At 37.4% G+C, this 16,811-nt stretch overlaps 1 protein-coding gene across 15 annotated transcripts in view; it reads right to left on the bottom strand.

The window, feature by feature from the left end:
* The window catches only part of Kif16b (kinesin family member 16B), a 281,133-nt gene that overhangs the window by 80,862 nt on the left and 183,460 nt on the right, over positions 1–16,811 (bottom strand). For 9 of the 15 annotated variants that reach the window (XR_013439536.1, XM_078051379.1, XM_078051382.1 and 6 more), the window contains 2 exons: positions 14,521–14,617; positions 13,822–13,872 (listed from right to left, as the gene is read on the bottom strand). Coding sequence is in view for 14 of the 15 variants with exons in the window: in XM_078051379.1 (XP_077907505.1) it covers positions 13,822–13,872; positions 14,521–14,617 (148 nt within the window). In the remaining variant the exon portion in view is untranslated. Of the gene's footprint in view, positions 1–10,101; positions 12,529–13,821; positions 13,873–14,520; positions 14,618–16,811 lie in introns of those variants that run through there. The other 6 variants (XM_078051371.1, XM_078051369.1, XM_078051370.1 and 3 more) reach the window with 3 other exon arrangements.

Genomic DNA, 16,811 nt, shown 5'->3' with positions numbered 1-16,811 from the left:
GGTCTTTTGATTAACCATCTGCTTTTTATTTTTAATTACATATTGGTCATTTAACTAACTACCATTCGATTTTATAAATCATGCTTTGATGACCATCTTTGTAAATGCTTTAATTAGTGCATTATAATTATACATAGTGGTGGGACTGGTTGTAAACATATTCATATATGCACATAATTTCTGTAAGACATTCCCCAGTTCTTCCTTCCTCCCCTTCTCAGTTCTCCTTCCTCTACTTTTCTTCTATACACTCAAACACACACACGTGTGTGTGTATTCTATTGGTATATTATGATTTTGGTAAATTTTATTTCCCATTTTTCCCCTTTGTCTCCCTTCCCCTTTGTCTATTTTAGTGATCTCCATTCTACTTTGATGATAAATATTTATGGTCTGGGTGGTGAGAAGTCAGAAGGGTCTGAGGAAGAAACATTATAAAAAAATAAATCTTCAAAATGAGTTCTCTTGAATGTGAACAGGAAAAAATCTCTGAACAACCCTCATTTCTTGCACTAACCTGGGGCTTTATAAAATATAAGAAAATATGTTTTTGAAGCAGTATCAGTAATAAAATAATTAAAATCATATAGTTGACTGTTATGGAACAATTACTGTACCCATAAACTAAAGTTTATATGTATCAGCTTATTTAATCCTCATGATCTTCCTGTGAGGTACTATTGGCTATTACCCTTATTTATTAAATGAGAAGCCCAAGACTGCATGGTGAGGTCACCTGATGAAGATAAGTGCCAAGATTTGAACTTGTTTCAACCAGAGCCCATTTTTTGTCACAAAACTGCTCTTCTGCAATATGAAATTTAAAAATAGAAATAACAAACAATTCAGACACAGAGAATTTAAGAACTACACAATCTCTGTATCATTATGCAGTAAAAAGAAAACAGTGGATAATCAGCCCTCTTTCTCCCAGGAAGAAAATAGCCCTGAGTCCCCAGACAAGTGTTAACATGGAAGGCCCCACCTAGCTACAGCTGTGAAAGCTCAGACCTCTATCTGCATAAGATGGACAATTTGGTTAAGAGTGTTGATTTCAATCAAACTAATGGTGTAAACATTTTGGCATTATGTGAAGTTACCAAAGTCTTTTAGAGCATCTTAATGTTTTTCCCAGTGGCTAGCCACCCATAAGAACCACTACTGATCAAAATGGTGGTTGAAGACCAAAGTATAAATTATTAAAGGATTTCTCGATATGAGCATTGTTAAAGTCCTTTCCATTCAACTTCAATGCATTTCCAAATTACTTTAAGCATAGGTTTTTCTTGAAACATGGCACATGTTTATGTATTTAGAGGTAAAAAAGGGAGAGAAATAATTTAGTGGTTTTATTTATAGGAACACATTTAATGTTAAGAAATGTCTTTGACCTACAAATGCCATGGTTTAGCCAGGAAGTTTTTGCTCTGCTTCTTAATCCCTGGATCCCTTCTATGTCTTGCTTAATAATATATTTTTAAAGTAGGAGAATGTCCTTAGAATGCAATCCTAGTTCTGAGATTTGGACTGGGAAGAAGAGTCACTGATCCCTCTGTACTTCAGTTCCTTATCTATGTTAAGAAGCATTTATCAAAATCCAAGGGCATGACACAGATCCAACCATAAACAAGATAGGTGTCCTGCTCTGTGGGACTTAAAGTTGGAGGCAGATTCTGACAAGTTAACTGACAATAATATCAAGATTATAAAGCTTTGGTGGGGAAAATAGGAGAGTGATAAAATATGTACATTGTTATCTAAATATTGTAAATTTTACTAATTAACAGTTGCAGACAAAACTTCAGAGGCATAGTCTGTAAGCTGCAATGAAAACTTAATCTTTACTTTCCAAATTCCTATGTTCACCTCTAGAATATGCAATTAAACATTACCATCTTCTACTTATGAAGCATGAATCGAGCAGGGCACCATATCACAGGCCTTTAATCCCAGTGGCTCAGAAGGCTGAGACAGGAGGCTTGCAAGTTCAAAGTCAGCCTCAGCAACTCAGTGAGGCCCTAAGCAACTTAATGAGACCCTGTCTATAAATAAAACATAAAATATAAAAAGATTTGGGGATGTGGCTCAGGTGTTAAGTGCCCCTGGGTTCAATCTCTGGTACAAAGGAAAAAAAAAGGCACCAACTATACATCACATGGAAAATGTGTATTCACATTGAATATAAAATGACTTTTGCAAAACATTTGCAATTTCTAAGACCTTCAGTTTCCCTCAACTCCATTAAGTTGTAAATGAAGATTTAATGTTTCCATTCTAGATAGATTCTACTCTAAACATAGAATTTGCTACCTAAACTTTCTTTTTTTATAAGTGAATTTCCAAAATGGAAAAATAAAAAAAATAAATCTTCAGCTAAGGCTGCAACTGATGGTCTGGTTACTACATGGGCATTTTATGAATGGAAAAGTTCTCTGAAAATGCATGCTATGAAATCAATCCCTAATGAAAAGACAGTAGCCTAAGGCTCTGGCTCATACGTTGTCTATAACCCTACCACCACCAAAAACACAAAAACAAAAAAACCTGCCTTAAACAATTTCACTAGGCATATTAATTGAACAAGGATCAGTTAATGGGAATGACCGGATCTACTAACTTCAATCCAGGACAGCCCTTTACACACCAGCACCAGCATGCATACCTCAATGAATGGTTCTAGCTAGACTGGTCACTAGAACCCATCAGGGTGAAGTGTAGCATATTGGGGAAGTGTAGCATATTCCTTGCTGAGGAGATATTCCTGTTCTCATTACTCAGCATGCTGAAGACCAGAAAAATTGCCAGAGCCTCTGCTAACATCCTTGACTACAGGTTAGCTCAATTTCACTGATTTCCTATGAACTAAATATTAACAAGTATACAGAAACCAACTCCATCAAAAATGAACAGCTGAAATATAAGGCAGAGACCTGAAGATATTTGAGCAAAATTATAATATGGAGAAAAATTAAAAAGTATGAGTTTCCATCAAATCATTGCTGCAGTGTAACTTTAAAAATTATTTTATGAAGCCAATTTCATGAGAAATGTAGAATTCTTAGAAAACAGTGTAAAAGTTTCTTGATGTCCTACTAAACTATGTTTATAATGGACAGGAAGGAAAAGGAACATAAATGTCTCTGAAATTTATTCTTGATTTGAAAGTGGCTATATTTTTAATATCTTTAGTTTTATACTAGACATGTAAATATGAGCTGTACCACATTACACCCCATTGTTTATGGGAGCTTTTAAATATCTGTGACATTCTTTATTTTAGAATCAGTCAATTTTCCTATATGCAGCAAAGAAGATTCTTTGACTCTGAGGGGGAAGCTGGTAACGTCGAATACTAGGAGAAGGTGAAGAAACAAGAAAGGCTGTCTGTGTGGGAACCACTCTGTGCAGCAGATCTGGCATTGATAAATTTGTAAGATGTTACAAGCAATTTTAAGTGCACTATGAAATGGTTCTATTTAGAAATAGGAGGGGTACCCAACATAAGAAATACCTTTTAAAATTAAATACGAAGAAATATTTTTATAAGAACTTTTAAGCAATAACGTCCTGTGTCAACAAATGTACTGTTGTTGTTGTTGATTTTTTTTTTTTTAAGTTTTTGGCAGACACAACATCTTTGTTTGTATGTGGTGCTGAGGATCGAACCCGGGCCGCACGCATGCCAGGCGATCGCGCTACCGCTGGAGCCACATCCCCAGGCCCTGTTGTTGTTTTTGGTTGTTGTTGTTTCATTGTGGATCAAACACTGTAGTCAGAGCCTTAACTCCAAGAAATAAGCAAAACATGGGGTACATTGTAATTATTCAGATTAGAATTTTCCTTTCCCATTCAGGATGTCTCCTTCAAAAGCGATCAATTGAGGAAATGAACAGGAAGTGGATTTAATATCTACTTAGATCACGGTCAGCTCGGCAGAGAACATGGAACATTTCAGTCCTACAGGGAGTCATCAACAGTTCCCCCTAAACACTCTAATTATGTACCAGTTGGTTAAATTCAGTTCATCCTTTGACCATGAAAAGGTCAGACCCAAGAACTGCCATCTAATCGCCTTGAGCCCATATTCAAGCTTGACTTCTAAAATACAGACAAACCAATTTTTTTTTCATTTTCTTTTTAAAAATCATATTTAACAAATAACTGATTCCCAGCATAATGTTATTCCCACCGTAGCACATGTGTCTAATTACCCCCTTTTTTTCAACCACACATGACACAGTGATAGTTTGTTAGAACTCATGTATCAAGTACTTATTATACTCCAGCAGTTGGAAATGGGGATTTGGATGGTAAGGGCAGTGATAGTAGGATCTCAAATGTGAGCCATGTTATGAGAAAGAGAATAAAGATAACCTATATGAGTGAGTGCAAATTATGAGTGTGTCCTATAGCCAAGATATGTTCATATTAATTTCCCAAAGAAGCCTATCTGTGCTATAAAGGGTGTTGTCTTAATACTATGCTATCTCTGAAGGCTTAGTACATACATGTCTTGGATTTGGCCAAGACATGTGCCCCACATACTAGCTCCAGGTACATCTTCTTCATCCTTGTCAGGGACAGCAATTAACAGACTGGCATGAACAATGCTAATACCTTACTCACATCAGAAAACATAAATATAAGTTTTCAAATACAGGATTAATTCTTTAATTTTGATATACTCTTATGGATAAATTACAGAAAATGCTAAACTGTGTTAGACAGAGATGGTTATGGAACACCTTGAGCTTAGCTGATATGCAATCCATGATTCTTACTAGAATTGGTTATTTCTTCTATACAGATCTGAGTTGACTAATATTGTTTCAAGGTATGAAAATACTGGGTAATCTGAGGAGTTTTTCAACTTTAAACTATTAAAAATTGCACTATCTTGTGATGTCTAAATCACACAAGACTAGTTCCATTAATAAGGTCATCATCTCGGGATAACTCATAAATGAACAGTTATTAAAAAGATTATTAAATATCGGGTCTAGTACATCTGACCAATAATATGGCAAAAATTGTTAAATGGCTTTCATCATCAAATGTCTTAAGTTTGAAATCCTGAGGAGGGAAAATCAGATGTCCCCTTTCTAGTTCTATTTTATGTCTTTAATCATGAAAAGTGCCACTCATCTTCACTAGTTTTAGTTCCAAACTGCATTAAATTCTAAGGTCCAGGAGAAAATAAAAAGTGGGAGGGGTGGGGGCACTTTCCTTTATCAGTTTTCTGTAGAGGATATTATTTAAATTTCCATCTAAAGGAGCAACATTGAGCACGTGAGGTTATCCTGTATCACATTCACATTATGCTTGTGTCCAGACTTTTCTTTTATAGGAGCTAAAAATACAGAAACAAAGAGATATGAGGCCCATACAAGGAAACAATGGAATTGAAAAGAAACTTGTAAGGCAATCCTTAAAAACAAGAATAACAATAATAACAAAACTCAAGCAGAAAAAAATCTTTAATGTCTACATATTATAAGGGGAAAAAACAGATAAGAATCAACATAGCTAACACTGCTAACATAAACAAAAAAATAAAATACAAAACACAAAAAGTTTGCCCTCGAGAATAACAGTGACTAAGAGGTGATTTTGGCATTGTGGAAAAAATATATGCTCTGGAATAAGAAGGTGTCATGGTTTAGATATTAGGGTCACCTAAAAGCTCATGTGTGACAATGCAATAATATTAAGAGATGAAATGATTCCAGGAAGTTGAGTTTAGGAATAAAAAGGTACAATATATAGGCAAAAACTCTGCACTTAGTAAATTACAATATACATAATAGTTGGAATTATTTTCATAATAGTAATGCTCTACATCTTCAACAACAGATTTTAACCAAATAAGGGCAGTGGATTAATTTACAATAGAATCTCTTTCCTTCTCATCACCTGGATTGTTCAGTTCCATTTCTTAAAAAGGAAGTTTTAACAAATTGCAAAGGTGCATCCTTAACACAACTTTACACAGCAATGGTTTGGAAACTATTGTGCAAAGAACAGTGGGGACTAAGGGCATTAAAGAGAAGGAAGAAAAAATTAGCAGAGGCAGAGAGAGGATTATCCTAAGGGCTGTGATGTAATACAACATATAGAATAGACTGGCTTTATTTGTTACAGAAGGTGCTTTGGCTAGACAAGACTGAGGATGTATAGCAGTATAAGGAGATTACAGAAAGAACAGCTTGGCAATAAGAGCAGTCTGCCATGAATAAACTCAATCAGTGGTAGGAAGTGATCAGCCCATTCATGGAGATATTCAAGCATAGACTGAATTAGAAAACAGTTGAACCAGGTAACTTTAAAGGTCCTAGAACATATGTTCTTCCCAATTTCTGAATGTTTCCAATAGGGAAAAACCGGATAAGTTTTAAGTTTTTTGAGCCTTAACTTCAAAAAAGCTTTGGGAACTTTGACATAAAGCATCGATGGCAGACTAAATTTCTGGTCCTAATTCTTTTCTCCTCATAGTGGTAACATCCATAGTCTTGCCAGAGCTTCTTAATGGATAGACTATACTTCCTTGTTTTTTGACTTTGGGTTCTGTTAATAATTCATGTTGGCCAACAGGAAGTTAGTAGACAATGATGCCAGCCAGCAGAGGATTTCACGGCTGCCCTTTTATACTTCTTTCACCATCATGATGGCTACTGTTCCCTCAGCACAAACCCCCAAATGAGACAAATGGGGAAGAACAACCCTCACTGAGCTGAAGATGACTTTTATCCTACAGCGGAGCCACTTTCATCTACTTGCAAACCAGCAGTGGAAAAAAAAAAACTTTTTGGTATGGAACTTAGTGTTGGATTGCTGTTTGTTACTTGGCAATAGCTGACTGATAAAACATTTGTTACAAAAGAAGTTTTGAGGAACAAGGTGTCTAAGTTACATACTGGAGACTGTTCAACTTCATTAACAAAATGACCTCATCAAAAAATGGCTCATTCAATAAGACTGCCCAGCTATCAAAAAAGCATGAATAAACTTAATTAAAATCTTTTTATCACACAAAGATTTAAATTGTCTGGGAAAAAGAATGTAATTAAAATTGCTGTAATTATTACTGCTGGAATACTTAAGTGTTCTCTTCCAACAGGAAGCATGCACATTTTTAAAGAAATGAGATTGGGGAGATAAACTGTTTTGAAATGTTTTTTCAACAAAGTCTAAATACATTCACCCTGCCTGTGAGACAGGCATCTGTGAGCAAAATGGGTTTTAATCAAATTTAGATGAAATAACCATTTCAAAAGTACTCAAAGAGATGTTTGTCTAGAATGTATCAACAAGTCCCACAATGCAAATGTTTATGCCTATATTACAACAATGCAAGTGCCACACAACCAAGTATATATGAACCTATTACTTCCTGATTCAGAAACTCCTAACAACTGAGATGTTACATTATCAAATACCTAGAGTTATACCTGCTCTACTACAGAGTGTCTTGGGTACAGAACTCCTAAACAATGAGCCAGAAGGAGGTTGTTATGGCTGACGTCATGGTAGATAATGGTAAAAACAACTCCACTATTTTCTACAGGCATTATAACAATCTTAATACCTACTTCACAGATAGTAAATCAAACTTCATTCCCAAGGACCATATTTTATCTCAAGGTACAGAGTATGCCTAGCTGAGAGATGTAACACATAAAATTTGAATGCTGTAGTTTGCTTCTATTATGTAGTGAGATTCCCACTGTAGCCTACTTGGATCGTAAAGCAGACTGGAAAAGCCATAATGATTAATACAAATTTATGCAATGCTCATATTTGCTCTATGTTCCAGCTATGAGAAATAATAAAGACCTTTATTTTTATCATGGTAGAATTATGGTTTTGTACCTATGAGGACAAGCAAGTCTGGTTTGTTTAATATTTAACACTCTTTGTAAAAATAATGTATTACTCTATATTGCTACTTTTTTTCAATTGTTAGCCCTATGCTGGCATTTTAAATTCTACTCTCTAGTCTTAATGATCATTAATTCTGGTTTTCTTATCAGAGATGTATAAGAAAATATGGAATGGGACACTTTAAGACAAAGTAATGGAAAATAAATTAGTTGAGAAAAGTGAAAGAATACATGAAAATAAATTAGTAGAAATAGTTTTGATATTAAAAGGCATCCTGGTGATTTTAAGAATTTTTTCCAAGACTGAAAAAGATTTACCTTGTTTTAGTCAGGTTTTATGTTGCTGTGAACAAAACACCTGACAAAAACAACCTAGAGTCAGAAAAAGTTTATGTGGGGCTCAATTTCTGAGGTCTCAGTCCACAGACTGCAGACTCCATTGCTCTGGGTCCAAGATGAGGCAGAACATCATGGCAGAAGGACCTGGTGAAGGGAAGTTGCTCAGCTCATGGTGAAGCCAGGAAGCAGGAGGGGGAGGATAGAAGAGGTCACAGGGAAATTGTCACCTTCTAGGACATACCTCAGGGACCCACTTACATTCCATCAGCCTACAATTACCATCCAGCCAGTCCATTCAAGCAAGAATGGAATGGTTAGGTTATAGCTTTCATAATCTAATCACTTCACCTCTTAATATTTCTGTATTAATAGAAGGTTTTGGGGGACACCTCATAGCCAAACCATAACACCTCTATGTAGAGTTAAAAGCCTTCAGGTATGAGGCAATAAGGTATGCATGTATGAAAAAGAGGTGTTTTGGAAATGACAATAATCCACCTGAAAACAAGAGAATTCAATTGACTCAAAATCAAAAAGCCTCCATTGGTCTAGAGCAAACAAAGCTATAGCACCAGTCTGTGGATCATAGCATATTCTCCAACCAAGTGCCTGTGTTCTCCTCTTCACTTCCCTAGAGACTAGAGGAGAAAAAATAGGTGAAAATGTAGAATCAGCTCAATAACTTGTCATTAGCTCTGATGATGGAAGGAGGGAAGCTATGCACTTCCTGGTCTCAGAAGATAGTAAGTTTCAGAGTGGGTTAAATTTTGGGACTGTCCCTGTCATCAATTAGTAACAGGAATGAAGAAGGGGTACATTTGTGGTGTGGTGCACATTTCCCAAAGATTTGACCAGAATAGAAAATGTCCCTTACGTGCCAGGGCTAAAATGAGCAGGTGAGTAAAATCACTGATTCACTCAACTGTGCACCACACTGCAGAGTAGCTATCCTGGCTGAGCATGATCCCAGCTGAGAATGGAAGTAGACTGGATGGATCAAAAGAGGCAGAGCTCCTCCCTTCTGAGATTCTGGAGTTTAGCAGAGGCATGAGAATAATGGCCAAGCAACTAGCCCCAGATGAAATAAAAAATAAATATAGGAGGTGTTATCCCTGGTTGCTCACAGTACTACTGAATCCTATAGACAGAAAGGATGGGTAAGAAGAGAGAGAGATCTTGTAGGGGAGAGCTAGGAGCCTCTGAGAGAGGATGCTGACCACTGACCTGCTTAGTGGAAAGAAGATCCTCCTCAGGCAGGTAAGAATGTGAACTTGCTTCAGACCAGCAGAACACCTCTTTCAAATACAAATGATGGGTTTGGTGTGAGGCAAGAGGGAGAAAAGCCAGGGAAAAGTGCTGAATGCACTTTGGAGGCAACCATATGTTTATTTGACAAGACAGTAGAAAGAAGCCATTAGAAAAAGCTAGACTTTAAGATGACAAGTCTTTCTAGGACAGAAATTCAGAGAAAGAACTAGAATGTAATGGAAGTTGGGGTTGGAGACTAGGAGAAGAGTACTAAAAACTACTGACAAGTTAGGAGCTGAAATCACATTGGTTGAAAGAGAATAGTCGAGAAGGACGAAAGAAGGCAAGAAAAGGCAATTGGTTGGGGAAGACAACAGTGTAGGACAGGCACTGCTGGCTCTACTCCATGTACCGCAGTGATGGGAGGACATGTGGAATCTGGGTCCTTACAGGAAGCGTGGTGTAGCACTAATGTGTTCTGCCACATCACTGTCCTAATCACAGCTGGAATGGAGGATGTCAATGAAGGTCACTGCCAGACTGGGCACTTTTCAGGCAGTGCAAATTAGCCTGCTAGAAGCTAGCAGGCCTAGACAGATTCCAGTGCACCAGACTATAAATCAACACGAAGCCAAACAATCAGAAATGCTTTAATCATCTGACAAATGATGAGGTGGATGCAAATTTGCAAGCCCGAGTTTCAAGAAAATGAAGCAGGTGGTCATAAAGATATTTTATCAGTCCTCTGCAATCAGGTATTTTCATTTTATAGCAGATATTTCAAATATTTACATTTAACTTCAGAGGTCTGCTTTTTCCCGATTCCAATTTGATTAGCTACACCAAGATATTTGTATTCCCTTGACTGTTTTCCCTTGTAGTAAATGTTCCTTTTATTAAAGATCTCAGAAAATGTATTGCATCTTTAAAAGTCTCCTTCCTAGAGTCTTGTCAAATGTGAGATTAGCCAAAGAGCTTCATCTTGAGAATTGAAAATCAGTTTCCAGACTTCAGGTGCCCCATGCTGACTATCTTGGAGATGCAATGGGTTCATAAACAACTGGACACCTGGGCCTTCTTGAAAGGGTGCAGAAGGGCTATTTCCTGAAACTGATGAATGCCTAAGTTTCTGCAAGAAGACAAGTTCTACTGTTAATAAATTTTTCTTCTCTGGAACAACAACACACCTGAATTCACTTAAAGCACAGCATCTGATCACATCAAATTGTGTACGTGGAGGAAGTGTGTTCAGAGATGGTGTATGTGGATAAAACACACGATCTTCCCTCATAAGCACAATGTGGGTATTCAGAAGGACAAGTGACTGACACTGGTCATTGCTGGGCTCGCCCTCAACCCTGACCGTTGTGTAGAGCAGTAATTGAACCTCTGCCAGAGAAAGGATATTGACTCCCACATTTCCATGAAGAAAGTAAACCATGTCAACCAAGGTAGTCTGGAATTTGGATGACAAATGGACTCCATTTGCTAAAACTAAATCAGGGATTTCTGCTTTCCAATCCAGAGAAAGCTGAACTAGATCTTGTTGGAGTAGAGGATGATTCGCAAAGGCAGCAGCTTCAGACTTTGACATCAGGACACACAGGAGGTCACGGCATAACTGTTGAGAGAGGTTTTTGTTGTAACTAAACACAGTGAGCAGAAGGGCCTCTGTGGATCCCAGGAATCGAATGCTCTGCCCACCAAAGCCAATCTGAATTTCTTGTAGTCCAGAAAGAGGCAGAACATGAAAGATGTCCATTGAGCCTGCGTGCTTATCTGACAGAACCAAAGAGTATAAAGTTGACTGAAGGAGGAGCAAACATGCTGGCTGGGGGTCAGGTTCTATGCAGTTAGCCACAGCAAGCCAGTAAACGCCTTTGATGTCCTTGACATCACCTATAGGTTCTGGCAGAGAACAAGTCACAACCTCAAGAAAGTCTTTTAAAGAGTATTCTTGAAATGTCAGCATTTGGTCTGGGAATTGCACAAGGGTCTGCTTAAATGCAGAGCTCTTTCTAGCATCTTCAGAGTCAAGGCAGAAAACTGAACTTGGCGAGGAACCTGGTAAAGCTGCAGATGTGAAGGTGGAGGCCCTGTAAGGCTCTAGGCTCTTTTCTGGCCTCAGCCTCCTTGCCTCTTTGTTGCTGCTGCTGCTGCTGCCAACCTGAGCTTCAGGAAAACAATGAGATCCGGATGGCACCACACGTGACTTCAAAAGCATGTCCAGGGGCAAGTGCTTCAGAAATGGCAAGCTTCTGATGAATGTTGTCACATGGGAGGTGAGCCCACTTGGGTCACACAGAGTCCCCACATGCTTGGCTTGGTGAATCATCTTTGTGCCAGTCTGTAGCAGGTGATGGCTAGTATCTTTATAAAGAGCTGAGAACTTGTTGTAAAAATATCCCAACCTGTTGTTTCCTTCTGTCCTAATATTTATCATCGATGACGGAGAGCTATTCTTTTCAGCAGATAACTCTTTCTCATCTTGCTGTTCACAGCAAAACTCAGGGGCCGTTGTGCTCTGAGAAGCACTCCCAGATGTGCTCTCTTCATGAGAAACACTTTCAGAGAGGACAAAGCAGAGCACCCTGCTTTGCCTGGCCTGCTTGCTTCTGCTATTTATAGACACTTGTTGGGACTTCTGTTGCAGCAATGTCCAGCTGGACTCAATTTCCAAGTTGTATTCATCTTTGTGAGTCATCAGCTCACTGAAATTATCTGACTTACTCTGAAAATCTTCTCCATCATTGGTTACGTTTTCCTTAAGGAAAAAGATTTCAGGTAGATGAAAACATTTTGGTTCAAGATGGCCAGAGTACTCAGGACAACAATATTTATAACCACTGTCCTGCAGTTCCTTGGGTACTAAGGACTGATCCCTTGTTTCTTGTGATGTTGAGGAGGAAGCTCTAGAGCCTAAGATGCTCTGTTGCATGGGATGACTCCAGAGACTGCTCTGATTCTCCTCCCTCCTCTCTTTTCTAATGAAGCTAGAAGTACCATTGGCATCTTTGGGCAGAAGTGGGACAAGATATTGGGTGGGCCAAAACCGATTTTTCTGTTCAAGATGTCAAAAAAAAAAGTTGAAATAGGGATGTGGCATCATTTCTGTGATTCTTTTGCACATGATGATTCCTGTAGTCATTAGTTTCATTGAGTGTTTAAGTAGAAAGCCTAAGCTAGCTGTATTGATTGGTACGATTTAAGAATAGATGATCTGATTTATACATAGCTCATTAATTTCCATACTTATTATTTATAAATTGCCAAGTATTTTGATACAAGCACATTGTATAGGATTGATTCACAGTATCCATTTGTTGGTCTAACATTTCATTTTCTCTAAAGCAAATCCTAAGACCTTTATTCAGTGTTTAAAAGGTCATTTATAGTTATGAAAATAAACGCAAGGCCATATGTCCAAAATGTAAAAATATTAGGGCAAACTTAATTAGAATTAGAGGGCAAGGCCAAAAGAAATTCACAAGTATTCCAACTCAGATCTGATTTCTCTTTTTGGTTCATTTCATGAGAATCTTGTGTCCTCTCTGGCTAAGGTAGCATCACCATGGAAGGCTTACAGCACACTTGCTCTGTGTCAGGCAGCACAGAAACAAAGAAATAAAAGGCTGCACCTGGGCTAACCTGCTAAGGGAATGGGTATTCAGAGGAGGATAATATCACTCCTCAATGCTGGCAGGAGAGGGTGGCCAGGGCGACATTCACCCTCTTGCTTCCCATTCAGTAATGCATGTAAATCTTTGGCAGAGAGATTTCTACCACCTAGCAGTTTTTTTTTTTTTTTTTTTTTTGTTGTTGTTGTTTGTTTTTATGGGAAAATGTGAAGGACATTCCCTTTCCGGGAAGAAAATACAAGTAAAATCTTACAAATTGTATGCCCCCCAAAATTGTTAGTTTGATAATCAACCAGAGAAATAAGCTAATTAACCAAGAGTATTTCCTTTATGCTGTTGCCAACTCACAGTCTACAAAATGAATAGGGTTTTTAAAACATTAAAAAGTACTCAGTTTCATTTCCAAACCCCATATCTGATCCCGATTATATAATTCTGTCTTTTAAATGCAGACCAAGGAAAAGGATACTGTTACAAATGAAAAACTGGGCAAAGCTCCACCAAACCTGCGTGTTGTTCAAGAAAGTCAAAGCAGTTTTCAACCTGCAGGATTCCGTTTAATTCTAAGTCCATATAATAGCTTGCCTTCCCTATTAGCCATTAATCTCACTGGGACTTCAAAATTCTAATTATGCAACTAAACATTAAGAAAATTTAATCACACAAGCATGCCATAATTTAAGGCGACCCTATCAATCTGAAAAATCATTACCTACCTCATATTTTAGCTTACGTTGAATGGTGCCATTGTGAAGTTTCTCATTATCCTGAAAATAAATAAAAAGCCCTCTATATTAAATTATAGCATGTTCATAGAGGAGAAAAAAACTGATTTGATTAGACATACTTATGGGAATAAAATTCTACAGAAACATACTTGTCATTCAACAATGACAACCCTTTTACAGAATTTACGTTCCCAAGATAAACATGACTATTGATCGATCTGTCTGAAAAAGAACTGAACCTAAACAGTTCAATGATCTTAAAGTTCTAATATTGAAAGCAAGATTTCCTTAGGATATTTCTTAATTTGCAGGTTAGAAATGAATTGTCTTTATTTTGATAAAAATCATCTGTTGCAAATACCTTTTCTTCTCAAGGGGAAAATATATTTGTTCTTGAATAGTTTACAAAGTAAATTAAATATTTATTGAAATAGGTTGCATTTGAGAGAAAACAGAAAAATGTTACATCTAGGATGTTTATAAATCAAAGAATTAGAAAACTTTATATTCACTTAATAAAGGTTTTCTCAGAATCACAAAATTGCCAACTAAAATACTTGAATTAAAAAGATTTGTAAACTGTTAAGCCCCATCCAAGCAGTATTAGTACTTTTTTTTTGAATATTCAACATCTGAATTTTCACTTTGAGAAATGAATGACCATGTAACTTAGTTCCTTCAGCTTACCTTCATCATATCTGCAGATATGTTGCTAGCATGACCAATAGCACGATGCAAATCCTGAAGACGTCTTTGGACCTCTTCTTCAATATAAGCATTGATCCTGAAAGCCATGGAGTCAAGACAAATATAAATGCTTCTAACCACACAAGGTTGCTATATCTTTCTTTCCTAAGCCCCAAACAATAGGGAGCTTTCCCATTCTAACTGCCAAACAAAAAATCAATTTGAGACCTCACACAGTTTTCTTCTTTCCAGGAAATCTAGAGCCATATGTTCACTGTTTATTTTTTTCCCCCAAATGAGAAAGAACTGGACAAATAACAGAGCATTGAGTCTGGAAAGGAGTCTAAGCGACCCCATCCAAGACTTCTGATTTCCTTAGCGGCAACCTGCTGCAGGACTGGGGAAAAAAATCACAGTCCCTGACTTTAGGGACTCTGTTGTCTCAGATCTGTTCCTAAGGCAGAACAGTGGGTTTCCTCACCCAGAACAGACTGACACAGATGATAATTAGTTCTCAAGCACAAGGTCACTTATAAGGATTACAAAAAAGAACAAAACAAAAAACAAAAAAAAAGAGGTCATAAGATCTATACTTGTTTATTATTCAGCAACTATGTGTAAGACACAATGCTTGACATTCTTGCATTATTTCTGGTCAGTCTTATCTCTCCAGATGGGTTATCTGGAGCTGTCCAGTAAGGTACCTTAAAGGTTTCACCTCCCCAAAACCCCCAAACAGGGCCAAGTCAGAGAAGAAGCCACAAACAGTTGACCTTTGAAGAAGTTGTCAAGTCCTATCTGGTGTCCCATAGAATATAAGTGAAGTTGTATTATTACTTAATACAACCATTAGCCTTAACCATCCTAGTGGATGCCAGCTTGATCTCTGGTCTGCACTGAAGTCATTCAATACAGAAGCACCAGAGAGAGTAGGAAATTTCAGCCACACCAAAGGTCTTTCCAGTTGCTCCGTTATAGGCTCATCTCCTCCAATGCTACAGACATTGATTAGAAGGAAATTTTTTTAAAAAAATTAGTTGGTTTTGGCTGGACATAGTGGTGTACACCTATAATCCCAGTGTCTTGGAAGGCTAAGGCAGGAGGTCACATGTTCAAGGTTAACCTCAGAGACTTTGTGAGACTTTGTTTCAAAGTTAAAAAAAAAAATTAAATGATTTCCATAGTTACATCTTGGCACATATGCCAAATAAATTTACCTGATTTGTGTTTCTAAACATACGCATAATCCTATCAATATTTCTGTACTACCGCTCAACAGAGAAATAATTTTCTGAAATGCTGGACAAGAAGATTAATATTTTAGATAGAATGGCCTAAATAAAGTACAATATTACCTTTCAGTATTGAAAACAAAATCATGTGCAACTGAACATGAGCCAAGGGTATTCACAAATTATCTCCCCTGACCATCAATAAAATTTGAAACTAATCCCATGAGGCAAATGCGGGACAGACCTAGACAAAAGGAACTATAGAGACTCATGTCATTCTGACTATATTTTGATATCCAAATACTTATTTCCTAATCCAGGCCTCAGAACTGCCCAGTTTGAAGTGTCCCCATGATACAAATGGGGAGGAGGAAAATGATCGCTACTTTCTTTAAGGCAAAGAATGATTAAGTTGATTTATCTGAGAGCTCCATGACACAGAGCAATTCACAATGCCACCTACATTGAAAATCATTTTATTACAGTAACATCAGATATATATTTATTATACTCATGGTCATTCTGAATATACTAGTACAGTTTTTATAATAAACTCCATCTAATATAATCAATACTTATATAAAGTAACAGCCAGTACAAGGTTCTTCTCAGTGTAATTCAATTAATTCTGTTTTTGTGCTTTTCATCATAGCCTTGCATCACTCTGGTTCTGGATGATCTGGTTTTCCTGGATCTGGTTTCCTGCACTTTCAATTCCACCTTCACACAGAACCAGTCTGGCTGGCCTATTATATAAGTTTGATTGCTGACTGGTTCCAGGTGCCAATTAATTCAAAAGACACTCCATTCCTGTCGTCCATCATCAGGCATCAAGCTGACAGACAGATGAACTTTCTCATTCATGCTTTTACTGTAGGGCATTGAGATAGCTCCTCTACATGCAAACATGGCCAATCGGAATGTTCACCACTAAATAAATAAAATAATCATTTTCCCTCATTTTATATTGGTACCTCTCCAAGGGAGTCTAGGTGGATAGACTGGTAGCAAGCTGAAGAAAGCAGCCTTCCTCTCCAGGGTCCCATGGTCACCTCTTTG

This window comes from Ictidomys tridecemlineatus, chromosome 5 (assembly GCF_052094955.1).
Source record: "Ictidomys tridecemlineatus isolate mIctTri1 chromosome 5, mIctTri1.hap1, whole genome shotgun sequence".
In the NCBI taxonomy this organism is placed as follows: Eukaryota; Metazoa; Chordata; class Mammalia; order Rodentia; family Sciuridae; genus Ictidomys; species Ictidomys tridecemlineatus.
Note: the sequence above shows the minus strand (reverse complement) of the source record. Positions and strands in the feature narration are given on the sequence as shown.